Source organism: Medicago sativa, chromosome 8, assembly GCF_051527215.1.
Source record: "Medicago sativa cultivar Bolivia chromosome 8, Bolivia_mono, whole genome shotgun sequence".
Lineage (NCBI taxonomy): Eukaryota > Viridiplantae > Streptophyta > Magnoliopsida > Fabales > Fabaceae > Medicago > Medicago sativa.
In genome coordinates, this window is record NC_140756.1 from 40,699,041 (window position 1) to 40,714,311 (window position 15,271).

The following is a 15,271-nucleotide window of genomic DNA, read 5'->3' on the forward strand; positions in this document are numbered from 1 at the left end:
ATTACATGTCTAAAACATTTTTGAACAATCAAAGATCAATATTTCAAAATCCCAAAACATACTTTTTAATTGTATACTTAGGAGAAAAAGGTAGCCTTGAGATTCGAGAGTCCATGTTAGATCAATATTTTTATTACGACGATAAAATTTTGCACTTGCAGGGTTATCATGTACATATTCAACGCATCCTCCCTCTTGATGGACATACTAAATCCCTCAACCACCAAAAAAAGGGGGGGAATCAAGGTATCATCCCCTTATTTAACCCTTCTTTGGATATTAATCTCCGGAGTCTTGCTACGATTAACTAGAATTGAGAGGCTCTTAAAGACTATAAACACCTGTACCTAGGAATTTCACTTGCTCCCAAAACAAAATCTCATATTCAAATAACCTATGATGCTCCAATTGAACATGTCTTGAGTTTTTTGAAATCAAATTTTAAAATTAGGCAATCTTTCTTTGATTTCCTGGCTAAGTCGATAAAGACTAACTACCCCCATCAACCAATTGTCTACTGATAAAGGTCCAATGGTTGGACGAGATAATCTTATCCATCATCGATGACATCCTACTCTCCAAAACTTAATCCAGCAACTTATACAAGGACCTAAGCAAAGAGAACAACTAATAATACCCCCAAGACTCTAAGGAAAGTAGGCCTTTGATATAAGAGTAATGAAATAGGATGAAAAGTCATGTGGTAGGTTGACGTTAGATTGGAACTACTAAAACATCTCCCATCCATCAAGCATCCGCCAAAAGGAGATACCATAATATTTTAAGGAAAGAGAAGTTGATCTCATCATAACTAGGAATCTTATTATCATCTCTAGATACCGCGACTACGTTGATTTTAGAAGAAATGGACGAATCTGATAAGAAAATTTTATCCTTTGAGGAAATATCCATGAAGTTAAGGTCATCAAATGTTGGCATGTCAAGAGTGGACTTGGAGAAATGATTCGAGAAGAAACTAATTACCTTGACTCGAACTTATATGACATCTATAGGGGCCTAGTATTAGCATCTCCTTCCTTTAACCACTGAGCTCTCGACCTTTGGAAAATCCAATCGTCCTTACTCTTCATCAACTCCCACAAACCTTAGAAGGCTTTGCTATGACCTAAAGACTCGTCAAGGGAAAGGAGACTCACTTCAGCTTTAGTATCCAAGACCTTTATTTTATCAACTAGTAACTATATCCTTATATCCTTAAAGTTTATTCTAATTAGTACTATTTGGATTGACTCTTCTAAAGTCTCCATATTTCAGGATTTTGACACATCATATCGCCTTTTCACGATGATTGGTATCCTTTGTTTGGCAATATCATTTTCCCTCGACTATTTTGGACATTCAACCCTTACATCCTGTCTAGGTTTGAATTATGCAAATCAATAGTCCAAGTTCATAAAACATGGTTGTAGGATAAATACATGAGACTCAGTTGATGATTGTTACACGAGATGGAAAAAAATAAAAAAAAATAAAAAAAATCATTTGGTTTTACATTAGTTTAAGGTGAGACTTGGGGTGCATGAAGCTTCTTTCTAAAAAAATTGAGAACATGTGTTAGTTATTAAGGGTTGAATTATGTTTTTTAATAAAAATAAATTGATTTTTAAGGTTCAAAAATTGATTTACTCGAATAAACTGACATTCATGTATACATAATTTGATTTATTTTAAGTTCACATTAATTTAAAATAATTTTTTACAATAATTTTTAATTAAAAAATTCCAATAATTTTTTTATTATAATAACAAATTTTCCACTTATTTTAAGTTAACAATAATTTAACTTTTTGTAAGATAGCGTATATGGGACCTCAACATTTTTCCTTGAATCAACATATGTTGAACAAGATCGATTTCCTTTTGTAGAGCCGAATCAATTGGCGCCTCTGAATGCCCGAGTAATAGTGTTCGTATCTGTTACTTGAGTCGCCGCCAAAACTTGATGAATGAAATGAAGATCCTTCGTCATAACAGGACAACAGTGGGGAGTAACCACAACAACATTGGGTGGTTGTACCAGGTGAAACCCTCACAATGATATTACACAATCTATGGGTCCCCCTCCAAAACTGAAAGGTGGTTGAGCAACTCCGTTTTCTTTAGGGCCATTTTTTTCTTTCTTCTTTTCATTTTTTCTTGCGTTCCGTTTTTTTTAAGGTTTTGGTTTGATTTCCCCTCTTGTATGGATTTTCTATTTTTATTTTTTTTATATTATGAGCGAGTGACAATGTAGGGGTTTCTTGAGATGCCAACGGTGTTGGAATTTCTCTTCTCATTCTCTCTTTGTTGTTTAAATTCACTATAAGTCAATTGTTAGTGTGTTAATATTATTCTCGTTTCTAGGACTTGAACCCATAGACCTTTAACTCCTCAACTTCTTTAATCACTTGGCTCAAAATGTTGAGTTATCCAACCCTAAATACAAAACATGATTAACTATGCTAATTACTTTTTAACTGAGATGGCCCGGGACTTTTTAACCACTTGAATTGACTATAAATATAAATTTTTGTTAAAAATAAAGAGAAACAAAAAAAACTATTGCTTTAAAAACTCACATCGTCCTTCAGTAGAAAGTAACAATTTTTTTGTTTATATCAAAGGTTCATGTATAGAAATTGTCAACAAACAAAAAAAGTACCATTATATAATGTTAATATTAATGGTTAGTCATTTTACGTGAACAAATATAACCACTTAATAAAATTAATAACGATTTGTTTTTTCTAATTTTATATATTTCCTAATGAGACAAGCTTAACCAAATTTAGAACTAAAAAGGAAATAAAAGATTCAAAATATAATATGACACGCCAGTCCGACTACCCGACCAAAGGCATCAGTTTAATCACCAGTTCAACCGATTGCATCACTGGTTCGACCATTAAACTGGTCGAGTCAAAGTTACTCCTTTGAATTTCAATTTTACCTTTCTTTTTGTTTCTATGCTTCATATGTCATCAGTTTACATGAACATAATGGAACAGGATGAAAAAGAAAAACAACCTAATCATTAAAGCTACGTCCAGTTCCATTTATGTTGAAGAAAGAATATTTCAAATTCTATAAACCTGCAATCTATCACCCAAACTTATCAGAAAAATCAACTTCCTCGTCACAGACTTTCTTCAAATATATCTTCGTCTTGAGGAAGCACTGGACTATTCTTCGTATGTGAAAAGCTTGTTTGGTTAGTTCCATCATTCATTGAAGACCGAACTACCTGCATATCAATTTAATCTTTTACTATATGATTTATGATAAAATCATATATATCTTTTGTCAAAAATAAAATAAAATCATACATATCTTGTATGCAGCACATGCGAATCTCAAAAGTTAAACTTGTACTCGCAAACTGTTAAGTTAAAATATGCATACTCTTCATCCTAGAAAGGAAACATTATCAACATAAAAGAAAGTATGCTCTCGTGAGTTCATTGTAATTCATCGAAGTTTTGATGATATCACTAACAAGCATGATTTTGAGCATACTCATAGTCGTGGAAGTTGGTGAGTTCATTGTAACTCATCGAAGTTTTGATGATATCAATAACAAGCATGATTTTGAGCAGACTCATAGTCATGGAAGTTGGAACACGAGTATACTGATTATTTGTCAGGTATGTTCAGTCTTGAGTTATTCAAACAGGAATCAAGTTTGGACCCAAAGAAACAAGAAATCAAGTATTAAACAACCTAGAATCAGCAAACTCAAAGTTGAGAAGAAGACTCGTCGTCGTCAAGTCACATTTGAGAAAAGCCAAAGTAGCATAATATCAGGGTGAACAATTATTCATTCAAAGAAGACTAAAGCACAGAAGTTCTTTTTGCCTTATGCTAAGCAGTTTCACCAAAAAGGCAAAATTGACTAAATCAGCATTGAAAAATGCTGCAATCATCTTTGTAACTACCAAGTAAAACTGAAACCTATCATCATTCAAGCATGCAACATCATGAATTATTGATTCTAGAGACATTTCATGTCATAAAATCGATAGTTTTAATGAATTTAAATACTTGATGAATTAATGAAATACGAGTTTCTGGCTATTGGATAATTAGAGTAGTGAAGAGTTAGTCAGTAAGTTGATAAGATTGTTAGGTGGTTGTTAAGAGCTGTTACTTTGGTTATATTTAGAAAATCTTCAATAATCCCTCAAGAGTAAAAGAGAAAGATAGTTTTGAACAATAAAGTTTAGTGAGAAGAGAATGCTCTAGAGTGATACGAGAGTGTAGCTTTGTGTGCAAGGTTATCATCTTCACTATATATCTTTTGTATCTTTTCTTTCAACCTCACTACATTAAGAAGAAATCCTTCATTCATTAGTAATCTTTATTCTAGTTAGAATTATTCCTTGGTTTATTCAAATCTGCCCAGGTTTGGGAATTCTCTCTTATACCAAGAGAAAAGTTCCTAACAATTACACTATAATCTGTTTGTCAAGACTCAAGGATAAGTTAAAAAGTAATGTTTATATAGGTGGGGTACGGTAGAGTCTATTGAAGCCAAATTCTGAAAGATTTGGCGCATGAAAAACTCTACTCTGTCAGTTAACATATGCAAATAACAGTACTCATCTAAAAGTTAAGGAACAGACAGTCACTTCAAAGCCTGTGTACATCAACAACATACAAAGTGCAATGAATAAGAGACCAAGTTAAGGCATAGACTTTTAAAGCTAACTGAAGCGTAATGTTTTTGGGACAATCCAAGAAGAGAAATAACAAAAACTTTTGAAATATGGTATCATGTAATATTGTTGCTAATAACTTGAGCTCAGATGGTACAAAAGACTAAATAGTAATACTAACTCCAAGTTATATGGAAGTAGACAATTTAGGACGCTCTAACATAATATCACAACATTCGAAGATACTGTCTTAAATTCTTACACACACCATCGAGTTGAAGCTTACTAAACTTCAATATTGTTAAAATATACCCTTTCTAGAGAAAATATAACTCGGCATAATTAAACCCAAAAACATATCAAGAACAAACCACCAAACTCCAACTAAAGAAACCAGTTTTGACTTTCATGAATAGCAAGAAAACCAAACTGAAATTGCCGATAAAACGTCAATAACTGCCAGGGTCTTTCAGTGGTTCCCCCTGACCTGGTAGTAACTTGATATTTGGGGTCCTAGTCGTGTTGTTGTTTCATGTTTGGGTTATCAATATTTTGTTACTTTTATTGAGGACTTGGATCTTTGTAATGAAAAATCGTTGAGAAGTTTTCTCAATATTTAAAACTTTTTGCTCTGATACCATAGAGTTTGTATGATATTTTGGTGAATATTGTGTGTCTATAATGAGATCACACTATTGTAATTATAATGGTGTTACAATAAACATTGAATAAACATTAACCTAGGAAGTTGTATAATCATAGGAAAATTAACAATTAACTGGACAGATTCTTAATTCTAACAAGGACAATGCTGATAGCAGCTAAATCCCAAACCAGACGACGTCACAGCTTCAACACAAACTGACATAATATTGAGCTAGTGCAAACAACAGCTCAAACTCAAACCCTCATTTGATGGTGACACAAATTCATAAAATACTGAAACAATATTGGACCGGTGCTACCTGCAGCGGAAGTCCTAACGATACTACAACAGAAGGTGGTGTTGGTAGAGTTGGTGGCATCACAATTTTTAACAGAATTAGAATGATAAACTGAGGTTTGGAAACAATTGTGGGGCAGCCAAAGTGCCAAACCATGCTACACAGATAGCCACATGAAAATTATACAACAGGGAGAATATAATAAATACAAGAGCCAAAGTAAAACCATTGTTGGAGAGTCGCAAACAAACCAAAAGCAAAACCACCCAACAACACATATACAACTATTGGGAGCTGACGAGAGGCAGAAAACAGAACTACTAGAGGCTAAACACCAACCAATTGATGAGTAGAAGCACATGGACTTCAAGCACCAGGAACTGGTAGTTGAAGCGAACATGTGACCACCGAAACAAAGGTAAAAAATGTCAAAAAAAAAAAAAAAGCAACAGAAACATAAACACTAAGAGGGTGACTTCAAAATGAATTATGAAGACAGCTGTTGTTACAGTGTGCCAACTTCCAAACATTCAAGAACTGGGTAGCAAAATACTGACGGGCAGGTCATTGAGCATCATACCACTAGGATCCCATGTTGAAGTTGTGGATTTTTTATAAAATAAGGTGAATAATAAATACTTTTGAAATGGCATGATGTAATATTATTGATAATAAATTTATACTTACGTAATACAAAAGACTAAACACTAAACCCCTATTTATAGATATACAAGACTCCTAATCCTAAATAAATAGAGGAAGCACGAAGCAAATCATAATAATAGGTAAAAATGAAAACTACTCTTAGGAGATAGTCCCAGATACTCTGTCATGAAGATAACTACGATGCTCTAACATAATATATTATCAAGATATTTTCTTATGTTCTAGAAATTATCTCCTAGGGTTTTGTTTCCATAATACTTAGTTATTATTATGATTTGTTTCCTAATTTTCAATTTATTTAGGATTAGAAGTCTTGTACCTCTATAAATAAGAGGTTAGTGTTTAGTGTTTTGTAGCATATAAGTCTATAGCATATAGCAGGATTAGATCATCCAACCTTTTCAACTTCTTCTAGAAGATGTGTGTTCTCCTTCAAGTACTGCAATGTTTTGTCTCTTCCTTGTCCTAACCTGTTTCAAGATAGATTTGGATGATCTTCAAGATAGATTTGGATGATCAACATTAAGACATGGGAACTCACATACAAAGAGAATTCACCCACCATTGAGACACAAAATGAAAAGGCGAAGAAGAGTGAGAAAAGATGACAACAGAGATAAAACAGAATAAAAAAGAAACGCGGAAGGGAAGAGGTATCATCATAATGAAAAGAATGTCTTGTAAAACAGATAAGTATGTAGAATCAAATTGAAAGTGTTGAAATGTAAACAGTGTCTAGGTTCATTGCATATAGGCCAACCATATCATGCAACTACAATAATTAGAAATGTTGTTATATTTGTATTTATAATTTTTACCTATCTAATTTGATCTCTGCTATATGGTTACACCACAGATTTATTATCATAATTGAAATCTGAATCTTATATTGTCCGTCTTTCTCTTTACAAGTCAAATTTTAATTCAAGCTATTGCCTATGAACCAATGAATGATTACTGTAATTGATCATTGGTCATTTATAACTTTTTCTGCGACCGACAGATTATAAAACTGCATAATTTAATTTACTTCCAAATCAATTTTACAGTAGCTCAACTAAATTTTCCTTCGCAAATCCCAATGTTGGAGGATGTAAAAGACAAAGCAGAATAATCAAAGAGATCATCAAATAATGTATAAATATTAAGCGTCCAAGAGTTTTCAGACAATACCGATGGTCCCCATAACTGTACCAAGAGCCCTTCTTTAAGACAATATTCATCATTTCTGCACAATCTAAAATGCAACCCTGCATTCAAAATGAAAATTCAAAATAATGGTATTCAATAAATGTTAAAGATGATTTTATGCTCCAACACTTACCAGCTTATTGACTCCCTCTCCAAATGAAATATCGAATTCGGCTACTTTGTAAGGTCTTGACACCTAAAACAACTTCTCAAGTTAGTTACCTCCACAAAAAAAAATTAAGACAAAGAAGAATACAACAATTATATCTGATTCGGGTAGATGTAAATAATATTCTAATATCTTGATTAATCTTCAGAACATTCTAGACTAGAACGGAAAATCTGCTAAGAGTGAGTTATTCAATATTTAGATCCCTTGTTTTAGCTTTTGAAAATGTGATTTCAAGGTTGCGTAAAAGGGATTTATTTTTTGAGTTTACATAAAACTGGCATAAGCTATTTTTTGTTTGGTTACAATTACATAAGTACCCTAAAGTCTTTTCAAAATAATAAGATCCTCAACCAAATCTTTTTTTTTTGTTAAAAGTTTACATAAACACCATCAGTTGTCAAAAATGATTTTTTCGATAGAAAAAAGCTGAAACAATAAGGCTTCTAATTTGTTTCGTTATTCAATAAACATAAACAATCTAGTACAATTCGAGGTTAAATTGACTCCTCTAAAATGAGGACACGCCCTTTAGAGGATAAAGTACAAAAATAACAATTGATTGAAAATTCAACAGTTGAGAATGTGATCAAATGCAGGCTCTTGTATAATAATCCGAGATAGTCAAAATCTCGACAGCTGTGGTTTGTCTCATCTCATGCCAAATGACTATATGTTTGTCTTGCTACCAATTCCAAGTTGGTCATCGGTCACCTCTCAAAGTCTCTGGTAGTTCTGTCATCCAACAAACATCAAGACCGAGTCGTCTACACCAGCCACGGATGACCTCTCTCTTAATTTGGTTGTTTCGGTAGTCCCATCATCCGACCAACGTCATGGTTAAGCCTCCGACAGCAACCACACAAAAAAAAAGTGTGACCTCTACCACTTTTAAGTTGGTTACTTCAGGCTAAGACAATGTCTAGCCCAATATCATTTTTGTTTGGTTTGAATGATATTTGTTAAAATCAGCAATGATTTCTTCAGTTGGTTGATTGATTGTTTGTTCTAGGCATAAACCTTATTGGTTATGACTACCTCTTTTGAAAGTATATGTCTAACAAGCTTAAAAGCCTTTAAGTTTTTGCTTGAAAGGTCTATTGGAATATCAATAAATATCTTAAAATGTCTTAGATATTACTCCCTCCGGTCTCAATTATTAGAGATAAAACAATAAAAACCTATGAGCTCATTTATTGTTTTAAATGTTTTACACATATACCCTTATGGAAAATTGTGAGACATAAAATGCACCCAGTAATATGAAAAAGACAACGTATTAAATGAGGTTAAAAAAAGTAATTCAAACAATAAATACACCTTAAAAGCTTTAACATTTTCTTATAAATTGGACCAAAAATTCTCTTATAAATAATACCGGAGGGGAGTATATTATAGTATCTTGGATTATCCTTAATTTCTATACTACTAATTTTTATCATAATTTATTTCCTAATTTTACTATTTACTTAGAATTAGGAGACTTATATACCTATAAATAGGGGTTAGTGTTACCAACACACCCTCTCATGCTCGGGAGGGGATTTCCAAAACACCCCCTCACGCTCAGACCCAATGGGCATGAAGCGTGGCAATGCGGAATCCCAACGGTGGATCTTGGATAGGCTCTGATACCATGTTGAATAAAGAGAGAAAAGAGAGACATATGATGAAAATTGTGTGTCTGAATAGCACACCGGAAGGTTTATTATATAGGAGCTAAGTAGCTTAGAGACTAAGCTAGGATATATTTATAGAATGAATATTCTACATAATATTCTATCCTAAGTAACTTAGAGAGTAAGCTAAAATATATTTACAACGTAAATATAATTATTTATTTAAATATCAACAAAGTTAATTATCAAACATTATTTACCATAATTATTTTTATTCTTCTCTTTCTTTTATCTAAAACCCATAACTTCAACATAGTATCAGAGGGTGGTACCATCCTCCGCGACATGTGGTATCATTATTTTGTTGCCGAGTTCTGGAAAGTTAGGGACTGAGGAATCAATTCTTCCGTGGACTAAATGTTGTAACGGCTAGTTTTGGTTTAGGCCTATAAATAAGTTTATAAGGTGGGGATTTCCGCTCACCAATAAACCCATGTCCATGCCTTACTACAAGTTTTATAAATTTCAAATTTGACATAAAAATTCATGAATAATGCATGGATGATGAAAAAAATAACACAAAAGGAAAATTTTCAGATATATAAAATACTGTGGTTACCTTGCTCTTTTGCACTCTTACACGAACTTTAAGGCCAACTTCTTCATCTCCTTTGGCCTAAACAGAAATCAAAATGCCGAGTAGTTCTTCAAATTAAACAATTTTGATATTGTAATCAAAAGATATTAGGAACAAATGATCATTTGAATGTAAAAAGTGCTGATATTTTGGAGTAGAAAGGAAAATTAGCAACAGAAAGGTTTAAGATAATATATAACAGTGTGTCATGAAAAAGCCATTGTACTTACAGACTTTATCTTCCCTATAGAACGAATTTCTAGTCGAACCGATGCAAAAAACTTCAAGGCAATTCCACCACTTGTCACTTCTGGATTTCCATAATAGACACCAATCTACAAAAGTAAAGAGAAATACAAACCATGTAAACAGAAACAAGAGATTTAACTGTGGCATATATCATCGAACTTGTGATTAAGCAATAGATGGTGTTCATAATTAAATGCATGCAATCTTCAATTACAAGTACCTTATATCTTATTTGGTTCAGAAATATAAGAGTACAACCAGCTTTAGAGGCATTTCCAGACATCTTACGCAAAGCTTGGCTCATAAGACGAGCCTGCAATCCCATTTGCTGCATTCCAATCTCTCCCTATACATTAATATAAAAAATAGGGTTAAAAAAATGCAATCCCCTAAATTATATAATAAAAGTACCTAAAACAAACAAAGAAAGACAGATGTTCACTTCAACTTCTGCTCGGGGAGTGAGAGCTGAGACGGAGTCCACGCAAATGAGATCTATGGCGCCAGATCTACACATACGATCTGCGACTACAATATGCAAATTTCAATCAATTCACAGACACCATACAGCACCCTGATAATGCAATATGGGCACCGCCTAAATTATCTTATCCATTCCAACACAACCACAGGTCAAAGGTATTACTCTCAAGAGCCATCTCTCCATGATCTGGTTGGCACACGATTAAATTTTCTACATCCACTCCTACCGCTTTAGAATATGCTGGATCAAAAGCATGCTCTGCATCAACAAGCATTGCATTGCCTCCTAGCTTCTGCATGACATAAACAAAATTGCACAATGATTTCAAATACATACTTCAAATAAATTGATAATTATCATCAGGAATTAATGATTGGGAAAACTCCAAACGAATTACCTGTACTTCTGCAATAGCATGAAGTGCTAGGGTGGTCTTCCCACTGCTTTCTGGTCCAAATATCTGGAAACAGATATAGCAGATAATGTCAGCTTCCCATTGAAGTATAAATAAGTAGAGGATAAAAAAACAATAGAATCAACAGTTTTATCACAAAATCAGTATGCCACCGTGATTTTGTCAAACTCACTGTTGTTCCAAACATCCCCTAAAATCATTTTGCTTAGAAGGTTTGGTTTTAGAGCCTAACAAACTACTGTTACATACTCCAATAAAGCTTAAGCACAATATATACTATACTCGAACAAGAACCCAGAGAATGTAACATGAAGCATAAATTGAATACCTCTACAATTCTTCCTTTTGGAAGACCACCACCTAAAGCAAAGTCTAAAGCCAAACATCCACTGGGAAAAGTTTCACTGCAACATTCCAGACAATAGAAAACCTGTCATGTTAGGCGCTCTAATTCACAGAAAATAATGACAGCATAAAGTCATGTTTTTCAAACTATATAAAACAGTTTGGTTGATGATACATAAGCAAGACAAATGATAGAGAATGCGAATAAGATGATACATACACTAATGCTCCACCAGCACTGCCCAATCTCGTAACACTACCTTTTCCGAAAGAGTTGTTTATATCATTCATTGCTGCTTCCAGTGCCTTTTGCTGGAATAGAAATTCAATTCTCAAATCAAATATTCGTCTACATTAGTAATATCCCATTAACAATGTAACAAATAACCTACTATATTTATTGGCATACTGACATCATATTTTCGATAGAACAATTATCAAAAACCATTTCATAACAAACATTGAACTATATATTCTAAAAGCTAACAAAATAACTGAATCCAGTAGAGCAATAATTAAAATTGAAATTTGAAACAATATATGTCCGTGAACACTAATATGCAGAGGGAAAAAACAAAAGATGATATGGTGAGATTTTTGTATACATTACGAATATAAACGAGGTTAATTTAAGAGATGATAGCATTTTATATATAGAACCAAATTGATCCCCAAAAAAATTACATATATATAACCACAAAATTATCATATGCACATATAATGTTTCTGATCCATCAATCTTCTAGTGCATTGTGTCTTTTTTCCACGTGGAAATATGTAATCATATGACAGAAGGACCGTATTGACCAACCAAATTATATAACAAACAACAAATAATGAAGGGACCAAAGATTCCATTTAGACAAAATTTTATAAAGCGGGATGTTACTAAAGAAATAAGAAATTCTCAAAACAAAAATAAGAACAGAAAACAACTACCAAAGCCCTTTTCTACTTGGTAAAGTCGACTACATCGATTAAAAGAAACCAACATTTTCTGCCATGGATGATGTCTATAGGTCGACATGTTAATTCTAGATCTCTTTTGATGGTTGACAGTTTTCTTCGATCTCCCTCTTTCGCTAAGTATTTTATCCTTCACCTTGTCTATCCTCCATAGTGGCCCTCCTTCTAAGATGATTGGGCATACATGCTCAAACCACCTACGGCAAAACTCTACCATTTTCTTTATAATGAGAACTATCCCGACTTTTTCTCAAATAACAACATTCCTAATTTGCCATTAAAAAAAACAACACTCCTAATTTCATTTTGTCTACTGTGGCCACTCATCCAGCATAGCAGTATCAGCTCCACAACATTAACCTTCCTTTCTTTTTATCTCTTCATCGCCTAGCATTGAATATCATACAACGACGAAAGCCTTACAACTATAAAAAAGGGCAGCCCGGTGCACAAAAGCTTCTGCATGCACAGTGTACGGGAAGGGGTCTCACCATTTTGGTGTATACAGTAAAAAAAACTATTTAGGGTCGTGTTACACTTACTATGACAAATTGTACCTATAGCATTTCTTAATTTCATCCGTTCTGATTTGATCCTATGGTTAACATTTTTCTCAATCATCCCATCATGTTGTATGTGGACTCGAGATATTTAGATGTGTGATCTGTCGTATTGTATGTGCTTCAACTTTCACCTCTAATATATGATTTGTGTGTCTCAAAATAAATCTACATTTCAGATACTCTCTTAAACTCCTACTTAGACAAAAGTAGTGTGTTTCTAACTTTCTATTTATTTCTTCTAATGACTCTCTAACTTAAATTGTATGATCTATAAAATGCATGCACTCGGATGCCTTCTCTTGTATATATTCAGTAAGCAAACCAGAAAAAATAAAAAAGGATGACAAATTAAAAATTTGGGATTACAACATAAGCAATGTTCTTCAATAATATGTTTGCAAGAGCAAATTTCCTTCCTGTTGGGTAAAATGTGAACAATAAACAAACATTCCGATTAACAATTGATCCCTGTTAGTTTCCTCGTTCCCTAACAGACAAAAGTGTCACATACTACTCTGAATTCTACTAAGAACACTGATTTAAGTCTTGCATTCTCGAAAGAGAATGATTAACTTCACATTTCACAAGTCAGAATACTATCTTTACGAGAAAGTGAATTACGCACACTCCTCCTACCATCAATTCGAGAAAAAGAAACATGCTAATTCCACAATCCACATCCAAACTAGTAAAACTGTTCATATTCAACTACAAAAATTCACTTCAACGAAACAGAAGAGAGAAAAGCAAAACGATTGTGAAGTAAAATTGAAGCTAAATAAAAAGCAGAAAATTAAAAGAGAAAAGGGGTAATATACCCTATCAACGAAACGAGCGTCAAAATCAGCGGAAAGAGAACCGTTGAGTTCGCATTGAATCTTGACATGTTTAGAAGAAGAAGAAGAAGAAGAAGAAGCAAAGAGAGGACGCAAAGAGTGGAACTTCTTGATAGGATGAAATAGAAGAGAAGAAGAAAAGGGTGGTTTCAAAATGAAAGTGTGGGGTTTTGGAGAAAAAAACACCAAATCCATTTTTCAAAAAATAACAAGATAGATTAAACAAACACTCTTGTGAGTATTAGTATAATGTACTCTTTCAGAACAAGAGAGTAGCGTAACAGACAGAGATTGTGTTGTGAAAGAAACAGGTCAAGACAGATTATGCTGCTGTCACAAAAATCAACGTTTCAGTCGGCTTCTCTTCTTAATACCATCGATTTTTAAAATAAATAAACTTTTTTTTTTACTCTAAAATATATTTATTTATTCCTTTTTATAAAAATAAAAATAAAAACTAAATTACATTTTTGGTCCTCAGGTAATTATGAGATTTCATTTTGGTCTCATATTTAATTTTCGTTACAGCCTGATCCTCTAAGTCAGTTCTGTCCATCGGTTAAATCAGTCTGATCCTCTAAGTCAGTTCTGTCCATCGGTTAAATTCATTATGTCTAATTAAATTCAAAAAATGTTAACATTCACCTCTCCTTCATCATGTTCATCATCAAACCCAGAAAATTCATCAATAAACCCAAAAAATTCATCACCTTCATTATCAAAACCCAGAAGGCGAAGAAGGTGATAAATTTTTTTGGGTTTATTGATTTCTGTGTTTGATGATGAACATGATGAAAGAGAGATGATTGTTAACGTTTTTTGAATTTAATCAGACGGAATGAATTTAGGTGATGGACAGAACTGACTTAGAGGACCAGATTGTAACGAAAATTAAATATGGGACCAAAATGAAACCTCGTAATTATTTAAGGGACCAAAAATGCAATTTAACCTTTTTTTAATAACCAGAGTAACGATCCCTCAACAAAATAACACTAAAAAAAATCCCTCAACAAAATAAATAAGCAAAGTAATTATTTATTGGATAAAAATAAAATATGGAACAAAAAATTTTCCACAGCCGGGAGTCGAACCCGGAAACTTAATTTCAAACTATTTGAAGTTTACCAATAGTGCTACTGTGGAACTGATGTTAAGATGACGAGCATATATTAATATAAAAACCAATTATCTGTCGCAACCTTGTGATTTCTAAAATTGTTAAATACATTGATTGTCATATCATGTATCTGCAATTACTTTTGAATCTATATTATATTTATTTATGGGTCATGCTAACTAATAATCCCTCCGTTTTAAAATGAGTGTCGTTTTAGCCAAAACAATTTGTTTCAAAATGAATATCACTTTCAGTTTCCAATGCGCTATTAATTACTTTTTTCCAATAGTACCCCTTAATTATTATTATGCACACTACTTCCAAAGTACCACATTTTACTTTAATTTATAATGATGGGAAATGCACCAATAGTTAACAAGGCTATTTTAGTAAAAATGTCATGTCTTTAGAC

At 33.0% G+C, this 15,271-nt stretch overlaps 1 protein-coding gene across 1 annotated transcript; it reads right to left on the bottom strand.

Annotated features, from left to right (window-relative positions):
* Positions 1-2,864: 2,864 nt before the first annotated feature.
* RECA1 (recA DNA recombination family protein) lies at positions 2,865-14,075 on the bottom strand. Its single transcript, XM_085732799.1, has 13 exons — positions 13,722-14,075; positions 11,595-11,686; positions 11,358-11,433; positions 11,012-11,074; positions 10,777-10,906; positions 10,573-10,658; positions 10,351-10,476; positions 10,112-10,216; positions 9,864-9,920; positions 7,590-7,652; positions 7,439-7,515; positions 6,663-6,735; positions 2,865-3,244 (listed from the first exon to the last, which is right to left on the bottom strand). The coding sequence occupies exons 1-13, from the start codon at positions 13,932-13,934 to the stop codon at positions 3,137-3,139; spliced, it is 1,269 nt and encodes a 422-aa protein (XP_085588925.1). The 5' UTR covers positions 13,935-14,075; the 3' UTR covers positions 2,865-3,136.
* Between the last annotated feature and the right edge of the window lie 1,196 nt (positions 14,076-15,271).